The sequence below is a fragment of the Cataglyphis hispanica genome, chromosome 1 (assembly GCF_021464435.1).
Source record: "Cataglyphis hispanica isolate Lineage 1 chromosome 1, ULB_Chis1_1.0, whole genome shotgun sequence".
NCBI lineage: Eukaryota > Metazoa > Arthropoda > Insecta > Hymenoptera > Formicidae > Cataglyphis > Cataglyphis hispanica.
The window spans coordinates 6729462-6748954 of record NC_065954.1 but is presented as its reverse complement, the minus strand read 5'-3'; the positions used below and the strand labels follow the sequence as shown (position 1 = coordinate 6748954).

General features: G+C 36.9%; 1 protein-coding gene across 8 annotated transcripts in view; it reads right to left on the bottom strand.

Moving 5' to 3' along the window:
• LOC126849248 (neurobeachin) overlaps nucleotides 1-19493 on the bottom strand; it is a 289515-nt gene that overhangs the window by 4984 nt on the left and 265038 nt on the right. For all 8 annotated transcript variants that reach the window (XM_050590923.1, XM_050590940.1, XM_050590957.1 and 5 more), the window contains 15 exons: nucleotides 13890-14007; nucleotides 11833-11935; nucleotides 8802-8917; nucleotides 4991-5103; nucleotides 4689-4829; nucleotides 3243-3362; nucleotides 2914-3066; nucleotides 2713-2785; nucleotides 1764-1948; nucleotides 1443-1620; nucleotides 1283-1363; nucleotides 1029-1199; nucleotides 623-886; nucleotides 291-487; nucleotides 61-212 (listed from right to left, as the gene is read on the bottom strand). In XM_050590923.1, coding sequence (XP_050446880.1) covers nucleotides 61-212; nucleotides 291-487; nucleotides 623-886; nucleotides 1029-1199; nucleotides 1283-1363; nucleotides 1443-1620; nucleotides 1764-1948; nucleotides 2713-2785; nucleotides 2914-3066; nucleotides 3243-3362; nucleotides 4689-4829; nucleotides 4991-5103; nucleotides 8802-8917; nucleotides 11833-11935; nucleotides 13890-14007 — 2165 coding nt within the window. The remainder of the gene's footprint in view (nucleotides 1-60; nucleotides 213-290; nucleotides 488-622; nucleotides 887-1028; nucleotides 1200-1282; nucleotides 1364-1442; nucleotides 1621-1763; nucleotides 1949-2712; nucleotides 2786-2913; nucleotides 3067-3242; nucleotides 3363-4688; nucleotides 4830-4990; nucleotides 5104-8801; nucleotides 8918-11832; nucleotides 11936-13889; nucleotides 14008-19493) is intronic.

Below are 19493 nucleotides of genomic sequence, written 5' to 3'. Positions count from 1 at the left end.
AATGTAGTATCACGCCGCTAAACAATTATAAATATCTTTGAAATATCGAATTATACTTACTTTTGATCATGAGCGAGCGCGAGAGAGCGCACACTGCTTTCGCATGCAGGAAAAGCATAAAGTAGAGCAAGATTAAAAGTTCGCCAAACTTCTACGATTCCCTTATCGCCTCCTGTCATCAAATATTCACCGTCTCTGCTCAGCAGTAGACACTAAAAATAAGAAAAAAAAAATTATTATATGCAACCATGTCATTAATTATTACAAAAATCAAGAATCTCAAAAGTTACTTGTAAATTATCGTTGTGAGACTCGTGACGAAGACGCTTTCCGTTTATGGTAAACGCAGCTATGTGCCCGCGTTCATAATTTACTACAATGACGCCTTCACGTGACATAGCAATGTTTTCGGGTGACGAAAATCCGCTCGGTGCTTCGAGCGATCTCAGGAGATCGCCGAAAGTAGTATGAACAAGTACTGGACCGTCTATAACACATTAAACAGTTCGCACATAAATTAACGATTATAGAAAAAGAGAAAATTTTTCTGAAAAAATATATTTTTATTACTTTTTTTAGGATTTATTTATTTAGTTTTTTTTTAATTTTTTTTAATACGTACAATGAGATCCCGAGACAACTAATCCCAATTCGGCAGATATGACGACGGCTGTCACAGGCTGTTCGTGGCCTGTGAGAGTGGCGCGTGGTGCCGGTGCTTCACCCTCGCCGACAATGGTCTGAGTTCTGGCGTTCCAATGCCAGAGAAGAACGGTACAATCCGCGCTTCCGGACGCGATGTAGCAGTCGGAAGTGATGTTGCACTCGCTGCGCGATAAGCAAGTGACGACGCCATAATGACCAAAGACTATCTGGACGATTTTTGCTACAAAAGACAATTTCCTATGTGGCTAAAGCTCTGCCATATGCAAGCAATTATTATTATCTATTTATTTATTAACAATTGTCTATTTATTTATTATTTGATTATCGTGTGCTTAGCGCGATTAATCAATCATAAGATTCACCTGTTTCGGTCGAAAAGACGCGGAAACTGTTATCCCAAAATCCACAGGCCACCAAAAATCGACTGTCCACAGTAGTGACAAAACAATTGCTGCGAATTTTGAGCTTCTGGCTAAAGTTATCGCCTAGATGTCGACGTTGTAACATTGGATTTGAGCTGTTTGCCGCTTGAGCTGGAAATATTTAAAATAGCATTGTCAGTCCCATATATACACATATAATATTATTTAATTTATATAGATATATATGTATTTACAGAGAACAGGGTCCATAGACAAAGGCTGGTTGGCAGCTTGGGCCTGAGGTGTGTCTGCATAGCTCGGAGATTGCACAGAGGCTACGAAAAATTAAAATTACGTAGGTAAGTAGAAAACGATCACGACTTAAGTGCTGAAACGTGTGAAAAATTACTTTACCTGCATAATTAGTATTCCACCGATTAACAGCAAACTGTTGTCCAGTGGTTACCGTCACAACCGATGGCAGTGGCAATTGGGGATAAGTGTTAGCTGAGATGTGACAGATCGGCGAATTAGACGGGAACTTGATGGTCATGCACACATCATCCGGAATGCTCGAGAACATCATTGGTGACTGAAATAATATTTTCCATTTTTTTAAGATCACGTCAAATTTTTTGTATATATATATATATATATATATATATATATATATATATATATATATGATAGATTTAATATACATGTAATATATTATGTATATACGTAATCTTTTACCAAATGCATCGCTGAACTCCTCGGAGGATGTGGTTCCATCAAGAGCTGCGACGGCGTTTGTCCAAAATTCTTAATTTGATTTTCTATAGCTTCCCTTATCGTGACATCGTTGATCGTGTCCAATTCCACGTTACCTTCGTACGTTAAATAATAGAAAACGTTGGTCGCACGCACGGCTTCCGGACCTGCGGGAATAGAATAATCGAAATGTTATCTGAAGATTTTAATACATTGCCTTTTGTTACAATTTTATGATTTGTTTCTTTGTCACATCGCGTGACATGATGCATTCCTCGAGAACACTTCTAAGAGTCTCTTGGCAATTGCTTGTGGCCGGTATTTCCGGCTGACTCTACTTTCGTGCTGCTACCGGCTGTTCGCATAAACGTGTTGCATATTATGGGTGGGACGCATTGTCGCGCCCGACACACGTGCCTAATTGGTCGGGACAGGCCCCGAGAAAGAGGAAGCTAACTAAAAACTAATTCCTTCCATACGCGCCCGATACCAGGCATCTTCCCTCATCACCCCCCCCCCCCCTCCAATGCCGGGACAGCATCTTCGGGGAAGCGCCGGATATAGAGGCGCCATCCGCAATTACCATCGGTGGAAATTTAATTTGACTCGACTGCCTCTGTCTCAACACCCAAGGCGCAATCTTAGGGTATTCGCGAACGGCGCCTGCTATTGTGCAAACGCCCTTGACTCGATTCGTGGGTTATTGTCCGAACTTGACGTCAAAAACGATTTCGCGATTAGCGCAGATATATCTCAATAAAATTCTATCTCCCATTTTATATAAAACGACAGAAATTCTCTTTATTTCGATATTCGATAAATGTCAAATTTAATGGCTTTACCTATACTTATAGAAAAAGATATTATTTTTAATAATAAAGAAAATTTTGTAAATTGCCATACACATAATTAATTTTAAAATTAATCTTACCTTTCTGCTTATAACCAAATATCAGATCGATCCATTGATGTAATTGACAAGATACAAACTCGGACTCGAGTGCCTGAAGAAAATTAACGATTTAACATGAGATGTATGGTAAAAAAAAAATATTTAGATATTATTTTTAACTCAATTTGTAACATTAATTTAATCTTAAAGTTAAATAAACTTTAAAAAAGAATTCCATACCATTCGATTTATACGTATAAATTCTTCGGGAGATGAAGCCCAAGGTGGTAATTCAACATCGCCGACCGCGCTACCATCCTCCTGCCTGCCCAAACGATAGCGATTGCTATTCACCAGCATTTCCGGCAGAAAGAAGAATTCCGGAATTAACTCCTGTTAATGAGAAGACGAATTTATGACTCCGTCAATAAATTTCCGGTATATCCCTAGTGTAGCGATGCATACGATCGAAAATTTATGCAATAAAGATAACAATGGAGACGTGACTAAACGCACCAAGGCGTGACTAAATGTAAATTCTACGAGTATCTTAATTAAATACAACGAACCTTGACGTCGGATGTATCACGCTGGCAGTTCTTCCACGAGAGTGCGATAGACGAAAAAAGCCTATTAGGATGATCGAATTTGCCGCCTTGTAACGCTAAGAACATAGTTGTCATCGGTTCCTGCGCGTAAAGAATAATTACAAACATTTACAAACAAGACAAGAACATCTTAGAGAGAGAGACTAAATTGCGCGAGCCTCTCGCAACATGCACCGAGTACATAAATTTCGCTAAACGTCAATAATGATAAACGTAGAAGCATAAAGTGTAATAGGGGCGTAGAAAAGGCGGTTCTAAACCGCCACTTAGAGACACTTTGTAGGCCTTTTGTGTGCACAGGCTTTTGCGGAGCCCTTCTCGTTCTCGGTCAGTCATCCGTTCCGTTAACAGGGCGGACAAACGCTTGTGAGAGGCCACACACATAATCGATGCACTTTCGTGTTGCGGCATGAATGCGGGAGCATAAAACAGATTTTTGCAACTTAATGGGAACGGTTACATACGCGTTACATACCAAGCCTAAAACTATTCCTTTATGGTAAGATCCCGTGATATACTGCTGTAACAAGACAGTTAACGTATCTCGGCGTACAAATGGCAGAGTGACAAACACAGAAGTTATAGATAAATAAATTATTTATGATGCAATATTTTAACATTGACAGGACATTGATTAAATAAGTAAATAAACAAATATATATTATATACCTAAAATGAATTTAAATATGCACAATAACATAAGTGCATTACAATGACACGTTTAAACGCGTTATTTATATATAAAGTCAGTCAAATAGAAATTCAATATTAACAAGAAAAGGAATTATTAGTAATGATTGATAAATTGACGGTCTATAAAACCATAATTGAAAATGACAATTAATAATTTATATACGGGACAAAATAACATCGTTGCACAAACGTACACTATTTTAGAAAGAACAAAGGAAGATGAAGACGTTTTTTACTTATATCCTGAACTTTAAGTGAACGAGGAAATGCAGCAGAAAACAAATGTGTATATTTAACGAGAAGGCGGGCGTCGTTGGCACGAGGGCGTTTCGACGACCCCAAATTAGTGTGCGCTCAGTACTAAAAGTGTCGCTTAAATTTATGGTGCAGACTGGACACGCTTCGTAAGTGGAAAGACCAAAAATCAGCGATTGAAAGTTAATTATACGCCTATTACATAAATAAAAACCCGCTTTTATATCGTTAAAGTAAACTCTACTTTAGCATTTATAAAAGAACCGACATGAAAGTATTAATTAGAAAGTATTTTCATTTAAAAAGCATTATTTTAATAGATGTAATAAATTAATACTATCGTTTAAATATTTGAATGTTGTAAAAATATGCTATCCGTTTTCCATAGATATAAATAAATGAAACAAAGTTAAGTTTTGTCAAACAGTATATATAACTTTTATCAAATAAAGTACTTACCACACGTATCATCCAATTTAAAACGAAGGCCGCCGTAGAGTAATGCGTGCCATAATGGAAGGGTGGTATAGTGTCGTGTTCCCAGCCTTGAAAACGTTCCTCGAAATAAGCTCTCCTGTTTGGATTCAATGCGCCAATCGGCTGTAAAAAACGTGAACGTTCTTGCATGAAATTTTGCCGCAATATTTTAGGCATTCATGTATTGTGCATACGTCATGTGTGAGAAAAAAGTAAAGTTGATAGAATATCTTTCTCATTGTCATATAAAATACGTGCATACGTAAATTTGCGAAGAATTATACCTTTGATAAATCTCGATAATTGCTCGGTAAGCTGAGATCAAGCTCCTTCGTTTCGTAGTTTGTCAATACCCAAGGAAATACAGGATACTGATTCAAATCATTGTAGGTACGGCCTAAAAAGATACAAGCGTATTTGTCTTAAAATTAAAAATAAAATATAATTTTTTTAATTACATCATCAATTTACTTCGCATTATCAATAAACATTGATGTAGAAAAATGCAAGATCAATGCAAAATTATTTCACTTCAACGAAACTGAGGTAATATACATGCTTTTTTTCTTACACGATCTAAATCATCGCTTGTCAGCATCCCAGGCAAAAAAATCGAAAAGTCATAGAACGGGGTAGCAAGAGTGCTTAAATTAAATTTCTCCTACTGCCAAGAATAGACGAGAAGATTGCGCATTCGGCTCTTAATGCTGATAATCGTCGGCCTACTTTTTTCTTCGACTCGATCCTGCGTCTCAACCACGGTCACTCTTCATTCCGCGCAACCCCCGCCGTTAACTAAGGGCGATGAAAGCGGCCACGTGATCGTAATTCTATTTTTAAGAAAAACGCGCCGTGCGGCTCAATGGGGCGCGGCGCGCCGTTTAGTAAGAGCATAACTCAGAGCGTGACGGCTAATCGCTCCTGAAATTGTCACTTCCAGAGGTCTCACTCGTGCTCGGTTTCCCTCCTCCCGAGCTCCACGGAATCCCATCCCGAGGTGCATTAGTGACGGCAACGCCGGTCCCAAGGCTGAGTTCTAATCTCTTTCCCTGTCGCTAATTAAAGCACGTCAGCGAGTTTGTCACTCGGCGCCCTTATGACGGATACACGTGTGTTAGCATCCTCCCTCGCTTCTTCGTTACTTCGTTTTCTTTTGTGAAAAAAATAATGCTATTCGGCGAAATATTCTTTTCGCGATAATCGTGCGAAAGAGAAATGATACAATATGTTGTTTAATAAATGTAAAATAGAGATACGATGTATAAGATAAAAACTTCAGGCACTAACGTGCAGTTTTCTTTCTTTATTTATTTTTTTTAAAGTTGCTTGATATATTTATTAATAACGTCGGTATTTCATTAAATCGTATTTCGAGGCATCGACACTCTCTGCATAGACATTTGTCACCGAGCTACGACATCGCGAACAGCTAGGTTGAAAGTACCGTCTCCAAAAACGAACTCGTCGGATACTTAATTCCTGTGACAAAAAAAAAAAGACGATGCAACGGCAAAGTCGTACCGCGTCGGCCGCTGCATAAGTCCGCCGTCTCTACAATACGCCTGTAAATCGTGGGGGCCACGCGAGCGACGGCCGAGCGTAAATAATAGCGAAGCCGCGTTATGCATCAAAGTGATTATTAATGGTAGCGTCGGCATGAGTGAGCGCTCGTGGAACGCGCCTCGACAGCGGAATGTCCGCGACACATACACACACCCCCTCTGTCCGCTCGCTTCTCCCGTTCTAGAGACTCGGATCTCACCCTTACTCTTCCCTCCTCCACCTCCCCGATCCGGAAGAAATACGAGTGATTCGAGAAGATTTTACCAAAGAGATACATTACTCGCGCGTGGCATATAATCCTTATAATTATCAATAAGTGACATAATTGTTAACGATTTTTCGAATCGATATCTTCAATTCTTTTTTAATTAGCGTTTAACACACAACATGTAATTAATGAAAATAATCGTTAGTAAATCATAAGATTAGGCCTCCGAGTTTACTTCAATTGGAGTAAAATGCTTTTGTGCATCATAATTATAGACATTTGGGTACTAATGGTTCGGTAGGTTGGTCGTTTTATCGCGCTGTCACTGCAGCCTTGGTAATAATTCACTGCAAACCAGAACCAGCCTAGATACGATCAAAAACGAAGGCGACGACCTGTTGGCATCTACCTGGGACGAAAGATCCCCTGATTCGGCATATATAAAAGGAGCCGCATACATTTTAGAAAATAAATGCGACAGTTATACACAGAGAGATACTAGTATGTCAATATATTCTTTATTGTACATTGTACTATACTAATATCAATCAACTAATGTCCTGCGTTATATTTAAACTTTTTATTTATCTATTTAATAATTATAATTATTTAAAAAAATATAAGTGATAAATTTTTATTTTAAATTCAAAAATTGATCTACGAGAGAGATGCAATTATAAAATAAATATAAAAAAAAATATCGTTATATTCACTTGAAGAAATAGCACATACCAAAAAGAATTAAAATCCAAATATAAATATAATGGTACTTTCGCGAATCATTCTTATAAAAATATTTACCAAGTATATGTTTTTTTCTTAAACATTTTATTGCAGATAATAAAAACTGAAATATTTTTCAAGGTATTTTTAATGCAAAAATCATGTCATTCTTTCTCCGATAATACATCTCGTTTGAGTTTCAAGCAACGACAATCTCTCACAGAAATATCGTTCGCTGCCGTCTTCGACGATCTTCGCGGTCCATCCTACACATGTGCGCAGCCCGCCGGTGCGGGCTATCGTTTACATCGAATTCACTGTCATTAATTTTTAATAAACCGATGCGCGGGCGCAAACAAATAAACCTCGCAATCGGGATGCGGCGCGTCCGACCGGTTCGTTTTCGCATTCGATTCCCTTACCTTCTCCGCCGATGCGGCGGCAGATCGACCGTTCTCGACGTTGCGGCCAGGCATCGCTACCCACGGCTATTTATTCAAGCAATTAATATATAACCGTCGTAAATACGCGGCCCGGCCACCCCCGGGCATCGCGGCGCGCTGCGCCGAAATGCGAATAATTACGCATCCGTGTTCATCGCCGTCATTAAGCACCGTGTGCGTGCGTGGGCGCGCATAAATCCCACGCGGGCGGTATAACTTACGACGAGCAAGAGCGTCCAAAACCCTTGGACTTTTGTTTACAAGATTCGCGGCCGATAGTCGGTTGATATCGCTGCGATCAACGATGATCGGCGTGCCGAAACACTATCGTGCATGCGCGCCGATGATTATTATCGAAGAAACTTTGCCTGGGGAGAGAAGAGCAGAGAGAGATCGATCACTCCCGGCAGTCGATGAACCTCGCGGCATGTGAGGAGAATCGTTTGATGATACGTTTGTTTCTCCTAAGCTTGCCGCGTTTAATATAAAAGATAAATGATGCGCGCATTGAACCTTTTTTCCGTGAAACTAAAGATAAATTATCCCATCAAATGCACAAATACGAGATAATGAAAGCACAACGTGAGTAAACTTATATTACGTGTAAATATCATTAAATCTTCAATAAGTGTTGCGTTCGGGAAAAAGAACGTGCTTCGATTAAAAAAAATACCAACATGGTGATTGGAACATGGCGATGCGCTTGGCTGGATCCCGTCGTGATCTGTGAAGGGGCGTCCAAGTTGTCCCATTAAAAAGTGCACGAGACCGGCGGCGTCTCGAATTTCGTGATTTGGTTCGATGAGCGTGCGAGGGAGCGGATATTAAACCGAAGAGAAACAAAGACGCGCCTCCATTTCGCCCCGAGGAAAGCAGGGCGGGAGGGACGATGGTGAGTCCCTTGGGAGAGGATTACCGAGGCCCACGAGGTTGGGATTACTCGCATGGGGTAGCTAACGGAACACAGGGCTGATTGAGAACATCCCTAATGCGGCGCGACAGTCTCCATCCGCCCGTGTGTAACCATAAAAAATCCGACATCTTTGCTACTCTAACTCGAAATTTCTCTATCGCTACCCGAACAAAATCAGTCGATTACTCGATCAAATATTTCTCTCAATCAATATTTATATAATATATTTGTATAATGATACTTACCAGCAATTGTGTTCAGGAACATTAAATATTCAAAGTTCGATATTTCTCGACGCTGCCACTTTTGAGTCATATTAGAGCTTCTCATCAATTGTCGCGGTGACATCAATGATGCTCGTCTGTAAAATAAATTAGATTTTACAAATTATAATATCCATATAATATATTCAAATCTAAAATAATTAATATAAAGTGACAAGTATAATAATTTTTCAATTACCTAGTAAATATTGAATTTTAATAGAAATAATAAACAAGATAACCATATTTGCTCGATCATTATTTTTCTTAACTTTGTTATCGCGATAAATATAGCAATGTTCTTTCATAGTTAATGTCATTTTAAAGATTTTATAATTAATATAAAATTTCACTTTATTTCTTCATTCCTCTCAATCTATTTTTATCATTGTATTTATAACGTTTGCTCGGTAAACCGAAGCATAAAAGATTACATAGGCGCATGGAAATGAAAGCCATCCATATGCATGTAATTAAATGCACCGACGCTACACGTGCCAACAATGAAATATCCATAATCGAAATGACTGGAGGACTTATAGTTTAGCGCGAAACTGGCATAATTGCATACCAAATAGCAGACCACAGTGAGAGACGCGTCGCGGCTCGGTATCTCGCCGCGCGTTTTAATTGCCGAATCAAACGAGCAGTGCATCGGCTTTGAAACGCAATTAAGACGGCAGTCGGTCTCAATTCATAAGAGCAATTACGTTCGCTGCACTTTGCGTTTGCGCCATAAAGCTCGTCGCGCGACTTTATGAACGCGGAGATCGTTGATTTAGAATTTATACGGAGACTTTAACGGGCGTCCATCCTTGAGATACATTAAAAGAGCGCGCACGATGACGACCGGACGTATAAATTCAATCCTTGAAACGCATCTCGCGTAAATTTCATACAAGCGTGAAAACTTCCATTGCGATTGGCGATCGGCAAAATACCGACAAATAATTCTCGAAGCATAACTGTCGAGATGTAATCTCTTTATTCTTTATCTCTCTTTTTCTATTTAATGCGAAAAGGTTTCAAGTATATTTTTTGTTGAAATTTTTTCATAGAACAAACGAACGTAATTGGAATAAATGTACATGAAGTATATAAACCTACAACGAGTTATCGTGCCTGGATGAGACTCGAATATCAGATTCTATATCCTATTCGCGCTGTCTGTGGAGTAAATTAATGTCCGTAGCAAGGCCAGTAGATGTAAATGAACGTGTAACTGATATGCTAAAGGAAATGCCTAATTACTATCGATTTATGACGATGTTAATAAATAAAGATATAAACACCATGTTTTATACCAAAATTATATCCTTGATATTTCTGTCGTAAAAATTCTGATCCTTTTGTAAAAAGAAAATAATAATCGTAGTAGAATTTTCTACCAATTAAGACTGTATATTAATTCATGGTGACTTCGAAGCGAAGTAGCTTAATTAAATATCACTCTTTACGATTGCAGCAGCCACACTTTTTGATATGAAGTTCGACGATTCTGTCGAAATCATTACATAAACTAATTTATGTCGTATTTAAATATATCACTATATATATAATGAGCAATTCTTATTGACTTGCTCTGATATATGGAAATGAAAAGCTGTTATTCTTATGCAGATCATTTTATACTCTCATCTCATCAAATTTTGATAAAAAAATCTTTTTTATGACTCGTTGATTTAATTTCCAACATTCGCTTGACATTTCAATTTTTAATATCAAAAACACATATTTCAATAATTAAAATCGTAATAAAATTTTATACGTACTTTGAGCTTCTATTAGATTGCAATTTTTAATTATTAATTGAACGATAAGTGTAATATTTCTTCAAGATGTCAAATAATACGGTGTGTTAATTAAATATTAATTAAGAAGCCTTTGTTTTCTATGAATTTATTTTCATGCAACGCAAATTTTGCTGTATTACGACGCCCGGATTTGCGTTTTATATACCGACGGATTGTTTTTTTCTTAGCCAGGAGAATTCTCTCCTCAAGATCAGAAACGTCGGTGTTCGTCGTCGTATATTTATGGCCATGTATCCTTCTCGCCGACTATCTCATATATAGGAGAACTCTAATGGATGAGTCGAAGCAAGGATATGTGAATCTCTGTTGTTGCCGCCAACTCTTGCCGACCTATAGAAGGCTTCGTATCCTTCGAGGATCTTTCTCTCTTTTCGAATGTTCACGATACAAGAACAACGTTTCACAGGGACGAATTTCGCACTCTTGCTGTCTTTCATTATACTTGCTGTTGTCATACTTTTGTTTTTTTTTTAGATGTAAGAAATATATGTTTTATGAAAGAATAGTACAAAAATAAATATATGAAATAAATATACGAAAATATATAATAATCTAAAGTTGCAAAAGATAAAAATAATCTTGCTACATACAAATAGTTTGATTTCTTAATATATATTTGGTTTATAAATTCAACGATACCTGCATCTATAGCAATGTTCAGCAAAGTAATAAAGATAATATATGTGCTAATAAATAATACATTATTTCGCGTATCGCGTGTATAGAAAAATATTATGCTAAACAAAAAGTATCTTTACGAGTAGAGATATATAATACATATAAATATATATGTACAAATATGCAGTATATGTAATTAAAATATTGTAAAAAAATACTTTTATGCATATATATAATTATCGTTTACTTTAGTGATATAATTATTATCACTTTCGAAAGTAACACGCCAAAATGTTATCTAATAAACTAATATTCTAATTTTCTTCTCACTCGATTCATTGATTGTAATTAATTTACCCTCACATTTGTATTTATATATTAATGTAGTTCTAATGCAATCTTTTAAAACAATAAATATATTTGTAGAAAGAAGCGCTTCTTGAGAGAATCCGTCCCTGAGCCGCTTTACCGAAAAGAACAAAGAAATGGGGGAATGTGACGAACATGTTTGGGAGCAGACTTCGAGATCCTTGGATCCCCATGGAATGACAGAAGCGCTTCCTTCCTCTCTTATCGCTTACCTAGTCTGGGGTATCCCGTATTTGATGCCAACGCCGACTCGCGGTAGCGCCTTGATCATCTTTTTCACCGTCGCCTGGTCCGAGAACGCAAACAGGATCGAGGCTGTGGACAAAAAGGCGTTAAACGGCGATTATAAGAAAGCTTGATTTCCTAGCTACGTCAATCATTTAGAGGATGAATGAGAGAGAGTTCCCCTTTTATAATCTATTTTTTTCAATTTCTGAGTTTGACATATATTTATGTATAAAAATAATAAAAGTTATAGTTTAATGAAGACATTATGATGAAGATATAAAGCAATAATATTAATCGTTTAGATGCTACAAAATGCTACTGTTATTTAATCATAATTATGTTAAGATAGGTTGCAATGATAAGTTGATAGGTATAATATTTCATAATTTATTGTATAATAACTACACTTGCAATACATTTTTAGACTCGATTAGCTTCTATCTATCAAATGATATTAGAAAGCAAGAAGAAGACTCAATCATTTAGAATATGTTTGCGACTTTCGAGAGTTCAAAGGGTAGTGTGCGAGAAGACAATTACCATAAATATTTTCTTGTAATTTACTTAATTATTCGTATACAAAAGTAATATGTGTCATTTAATTTTAATTAAAAATGAAGAAGAGTAATCGTTCAATTCTTATAGGTATACGTGAATTAAACATTCACACAAATGTTCTTATTTTATAAAAAAATCGATATTTTTCTTTTTTTTTAAACAGATAGAAGATGTTGGTCTATATTTATAATTTTAATAAATATTGCATAATCTAAATTCAAAACCTAAAACGACTTTTTTGACATTTCCATAAATTTTTATAATATTTTTTATGTACGCTTGTTTATAAAGTATCCCATATTACGTATCCTCTTCAGCTGTTCTTCTTTAAATTCATGCTGGTATTGCGCATATTGCCAATATGTGCAGATGCTCTAGCATTGAACGCAATCATATACTTTATCATAAAAACTTTTTATTCAAAATGAGATTTCGAATCCGATAACGTAAGATATATGACATAAGATAGCATGTCAAAAAGCGGTAATCGTAAAGACTGTCTTACAGAATTAACTACGTTCAAAAACAAGAAAATTTATTCATACATAATTGGTATTTTTGGGTAACCATAGCGTACAAACATATGGCGATTTGACGATCGAGAGTTACATCGTGATGACCGCGTTATAAAGTAACTCATTTTCGATTTTATTGTTTGACGATTTATCGCGAGAAAAGACGCGATCCGACGTGTCCTCCGACATGGGCTAACGAACGCACATTTCAACTGATTTTTTTAATGAACGACGAAGGCTCCTCGCAGGGATGACATTCCACCGCTAACGTCTCTGCGCGACGCATCGAAAGTCGAGATCAGATTAGAATCGGGGAACGCCTGGGAATTTATCTGCGCCCCAGAGAAATAATCAGCGGGATAGTGGGGAGTCCTCGAGAGGCAGGTATAAATAATTCTCTCGCGTATAGTTTGTGTGTTATAGAATACAGCGATTTGTCTCGGAGAAAAACAAAGATTTGTAATAAAAATGTCATTATTGATAAAATTAAATACGTCGATGCAAGTTCAATAACTTTGTTAGAAATTTTAAAATCTTAAATATTTACCATTAAATTAGTACTATATACATATATAATTTTAGGGACTTTATGTTAATTAAAGATGACGGTATTTGCCGAAATATAAAACTGTCAATCTTCATTATATGTCAAATTTTATTTATTAATAATAAAATATTATTCTGCGCAAAATATAACAGTGACAACAGATGTGCGCTTATGGGTATTGAATAATAAACCGATCTTAGAAAGAGGCATACCGTAATGCGGGCGAGATATTTATTATGTAAAAAGTAATGCATGCGCGCACACCTTGCGGCGAGCTCGGAATTCCGCCGCTATTCGCCAGATTAAACCGTGTCTTCGTCGTGCGAAATAACGTAGAAGGGCTCGGAATTAGTGAACAAAAAACGGAATGCACTCTCGTTCGAAAGCGGCCCGCTGATTGAGCACAAGAGGAATTACTTACTTCTGCTGGCGAGAAAGATTTCGATGGCCACATTTTGCAGCAGGTAACGTCGCGAGAAGATTGCACGTACTTCGGAAAAGTACCATTTCCCGTGTAAATGATCGCAATACTTCAGCACCTGTAACAAAAAATAAAAACGCGCTTTTTTTATCAATCCTTTCAGCTTAAAAAGACAAATAATTATACCTGTTTCTATTTATCTATAGTATTACGACTGTGGTATTACATATAATTTTATTTATATATAATATTAGATTCATTTTGCATACGCAACAGTTAATTTATATATTTTACGAAAACGAATCTTTAAATTTTTTATTATTATTCCTAAAAATGCTAAAATAAAAAATATTTATATAATTATTTATTTCAATAATGTTTTATAATATTTTACAACGAGCATTTTCTCACAAAGATATAATAACGTGCATGGACATCACTAGGGAAATGCCGATTGGGGACCAAAACGGGATGGTCCAAAGATACGAGTGCATGGCTGGATATAAGTATGCAACTTCGATGCAGTGAAGTGTGATGTGATATAGTGAGACTTGCTGGTTGCAAGATGGCCGTCATGGTAGGAGGAGCCTCCCCTGCTGAGGCAAGAATCGATCCCAGGACCTCATGGACTTGCGCTCTCGAACGAGTCGTGAACATCTCGTTGGCAAAAGAGGGAGAGGTGGAGAACAAAAAAAAAAAAAGATTCGGCGAGAGAACGAACAGGATGGAAGGAAAAAGATCGGCGAACACGGTGAAAGAAAGAAAGGAGGAAGAAGAGGGGCAAAATAAAGGATCCCGGTTTACTACCCTTAACAAGGCTTTCAATTTTTGCCTCTTAATGAGGACGTACTGTGTCGCCGCGATGTCCTTACGCGCGGCAAATGAAATTATCCTCGAAATAATTCGCCGAAATGATCCCTTCAGTTGATTACGAAAAATCTGTGATCAAAAAATGCCAATAAGACGCTATCTGCAATCTTGTAAAAGTCGTTTTTTGCGATAAAAGCGTGACTATTGTAATTACAGAAATGTTGGACTTATCGAAGTCGGTATCGATACTCGAAAATATCTTAATATCAATTTTTGTCGATTACGTTTTGAATGAAAAAAGAAAAAAGATAATAGCATATTGAGTCAAAATTAAATATCCACATTTCAATATCAATTCAAATAGAAATCATGATATTTTACCGGAATATAAGCAGACATGCCGAGCCTAAGGACTACTCGTCCATAACTGTTTCAATAGATACAAAATTAATAAATAATTATATTTGTTTTACTATTTAAATTGCGATTCGTCTAACAAAATGACAATTATGAAATTAATTTTAATATTTTAATAATTCATCAAAATATATCTTTATATCATATTGTTAATGTATACGTATTAAAACTCTTAGATATATAAAAAAATATTAGATAATCGTGTATATGCTTATATATATATATATATAATAATTTTAATTTAATTTAAAAACATATTGAAAGTTTTCGGTTACCTTCAGTAAAATGTATGTTTTACAAATATCTCGATTAATTTTATAATAATGGTGAAAAGAGATTTCAATCAAGCGCGTTTTATGGATATAAAATTTGTAAAAAAAAAAGACTGTTAAAATTTTTGAATAAGATAATCATTATCTCTTAACAAAATAAAACAATTAATGTTCAGTTTGTTAAGCGGCTTTTATATTTCTATTAAATATAATTGTTTCAGTTAATAAAATCCTTCATAAAGAATGATATTAATAATAAAGTGCGATATATACTTCACATGATATCCGAAAGATTCCCGAATCTAATATTACTAGGCTTTATATTAAATTATTTTCTAATAAATTAGGAGCAATAAAAATAGATCCCAATACAAGCAGAAAGGATGGGTGACTAAATACATTATTATATAACAATGTATAATCTTCCTGCTTATATTGACTTATTTTTATTGCTCTGAATTTTTTAATATAACGAGTTTCTTTACTTAAATTTATTTTTTAATATTTTCATGTAAAAATATTGTCGCAATAAGTAATTAAAGTAAATTCTTTGCATGATGATGTCGGATGAACGCAAAAAATAACTCAACATCGTTAACAAGGAAAAAAGAGACATGTCAAAACATTTTGAATCATCAGCCGCATATTAAACGCTAATGATGATGTGCCACACGCATGTCAAAATTACAAGTCTGTAAGTAGCTTGGACTCTCATCGGGATTACAAATGTCATGACTGATTTGTAACAAGCGTCGAATGTCGGCGAGAATTGACAACACGGATATAACGCTTTTTGCATTTATTATTAAAGAGAATGCAGTCGTTGTAAAAGATTTGAGACATATTTATTCTTTTTATTTTTGTTTTTCGCGATTTTCGTGAATTATCTCGCGAAATCCATGATGCGGCGATCTTACTGAAAACGCCGTGCGCGATGAACACAACGCGCAAGGTCGGAGACCAGTCGGGGTGCGAACGCACAAAGCCAACCCCTAGGACGATCTGCGCAAGCTCTCCGCAAACACTGTTCAAGATTGATAACGGCCGCGTCACGGCTCAGAATCCATTATTTGGATATCCTGCTACCGCACTTACAGATATATCACGTATTCTGCATTAAATCTTGCCAAGGATTAGATAGGCTCATCCGTTGTTTGACCCCCGTGCACGCAAGACACAATCTATTGTTCTGCTTTCTTGCTATGATAATACGTTAATCAAGACAGTCCTTTAACAAATTTTGCCACAATATTCATGCGTGTTTCACAGAATTATTAAATAACTCTTTTTCTTTCTTTCTTCTTCAATAAAACATATATTATTTTATAATAAATTATAAATAAAATACATATTCGTGCATTATTTTTAATACATTATAAAACATGAAAATATGAAATATAAAAGAAAATGGATAAATGATAATTATGTAAGAAATATAAAACTCTGACAATAAAATTCTCTTTCTCCATATATAAAATAAAAACATTTATACGAAGAAATTCAAGATATTTCTGCGCACATCTGTTATATGTATACACGTAGCATATTCATCTCCTGGCATTCTGTTTGTTTGATCGCATCTCGAAATGCGCATCGTATACGATAGAATGTAAAAATAATACGTTTACACACGTCGCAAAGCGAAGCAGCGACCGGGTGGCAAAGACCACACGCGGTTAAAGAGAGGTCCAGGCCGTGGAGTGTCAAGTGATACGCGATTAGAGCTCCCCGTGTCTCCGTGCTCATCTCTCACCAACCGAAACCGTCCCGGACGCACCGGGGTTGCATCGCGACGACAATGGGCGACGTGATGTAACAACATGTGTCGCGTTCGCAAGGGGGTCCCTCGCCGCTGCCGCTCCTACGTACACCGTAGGGGTACCATAGAATGGGATACCACTTAGCAGCCCGCCGCCGGTATACAACAAACAGATTAAGCGCCGGACAATAATGGACCCGCCGCGCTCCACTCGTCGGGCTCACTTGGACGCCTACGAGAACCCTCCGCTCTTCGAGTGCTGCTTCTCTTGAAATCACGATACATACGATAAAGTGTAACGCATGAATGATCGGTGGAAAAAAATGTCATCTTTATATACAGCTCAATTGTTCACTAAGTTTTCATATAGTTTTTATTTTCTGTCCTCCTTTTTAAAAAATTAGATTAATAATCTGTATAAAAGAGAGAATAATAACTCTAATTATGAAAAAAATAAATTAAAATGTTTTGAATAAAACGGTGATTGAGACGATCTAGAAATCGTAGTTTTGCCTGTAACACACGCACATTAACGGCGTATTAAATTAATTTTTCTCAATTTTTAATTGAATTTTTCGCAATGTTTTAGAGATGCAAAATATAAATTTGTATGCAAATTAAATGTTATGAATAAACCGCAGTAAAAATGAACATCGAATTTCACAAAATCATACTCGTTGATCGTAAGATCATCACACTAGGGAACGGCATCTGTTTCCGTGGATGTGACGGCTAATGCTCGAGACATTCGGCGTACCATCGCGGCGATCCCAAGCGACGATGAGTTATGTGTGACACGTGCGCGTTCTCATACCTTTATTACCGCAGCATCGCTGGGAGATAACGCACCGCGGCATGTAATGCACAAAGGACGGCTGCACGGCGTGACTCGTCCTGCGTTCCATTAAATTTGCCGCAGCAAGAACAAAAGAAAAAAAAAATGAAAAGCACATCGCACGCGTACATATTTCACGTGCGTAACGAGGAAATCGCCGACGAGCACGAAAGACGGATAGAACGTGATGGCAATGAGCCGAAGAAGCTAATGACGCTCGATACACAGCGAAGAACGATGTTTTTCCATTTAATTAACCCGTACCCGCGGGTTTTTCCCAGGTATCATAAAGCAGTAGATAATGAGACTTATTTCCGGTAAAACAGATGCGAACGAGCAAGCCGGCTGTCGCGTCAAACGGTGCGCCTAAACTACTAGTCCATGTACGCTAAAAAAATTATAACCGGCAGCGTCATCGTTGTTATTAATAATTGCATTGTAAACGATTTGGCGTTTAAATGGTACGCAGTTTTCAACTACTTTAAGTATTTATGATAACTCTACTACAACTTATTTAACTGGATATAATCGTTTCTTGATTTTTAATAAAAAAAATACGTGCTATTTTCAAAGCAAATTTTATATTATTCGATCAAACGATTCGCGGATCGTTTCTCTGAGCGATAGATTTACGTAATGATTGGGGTGATTTTTTCGAGATGAGATCTCGACATTTGGAACGATCTCTTTTTCCGTGCCATTTGACAAAGAAACCGTGAAATACGTACTTCGAGGCATCCATCGTTTTTCTACCGGCTGCCGAAGCTCAACGAGCGAGTCCCGGGATTACTCGGGATTACGCGGGAATGTTCATTCGAGCTGATTTACAAGGTCGACTCGGCGTGCCGTCTGCATAGAGCAAAGCAAGAGAAAGAGACCGTTCTAGAAGATACGTCACGATCCCCGATAGAAATATTACACAATGGAAACACGAGAGTCTACGCAATGGAAACCAAAAGTGCTCTTACGTCTGTTGTGCGTCCACAATACCGAGCGAAATATTTTGGCGTGCATCGATTGCCCGAGTTGCTCTTTTATGCACAATGATGATTCCGAATCATCGCCGATTGCAAGCTCGGTAAATCTGATTTTTTTTTATAAAAAGTAACATTATTTTTATATTAAATTTATATTATATTATATATATATATATATATGTTTATTTATTTAATATTTATATTTATATTCGAGTTATCATGTAAATTTTGCATCTTCTAGTAGCTTTCTATCGAAAGATGATCTCGCAAAGCGTCATCTCCCAGCAAGGCTGCGAGAACATCGGTGTACAAATAATTCAGATGATAAACGAATTAAGTCGAAATGGGATGATGAAAGGCACATTTAGGGCGGAAGGAGCCCTGGGTTCTGCCTTAATGCGAGGGCTGATGTAGCAGAACGTTTGACCCCTCGACTCACCGACGCAAGATGAGAGAGCGAAACGCGGAGAGCGAGACAGAGAGCGCGAGTACGACACACGTGCTCGGCTCATGAATCAAGTCGTATTAGCGAAA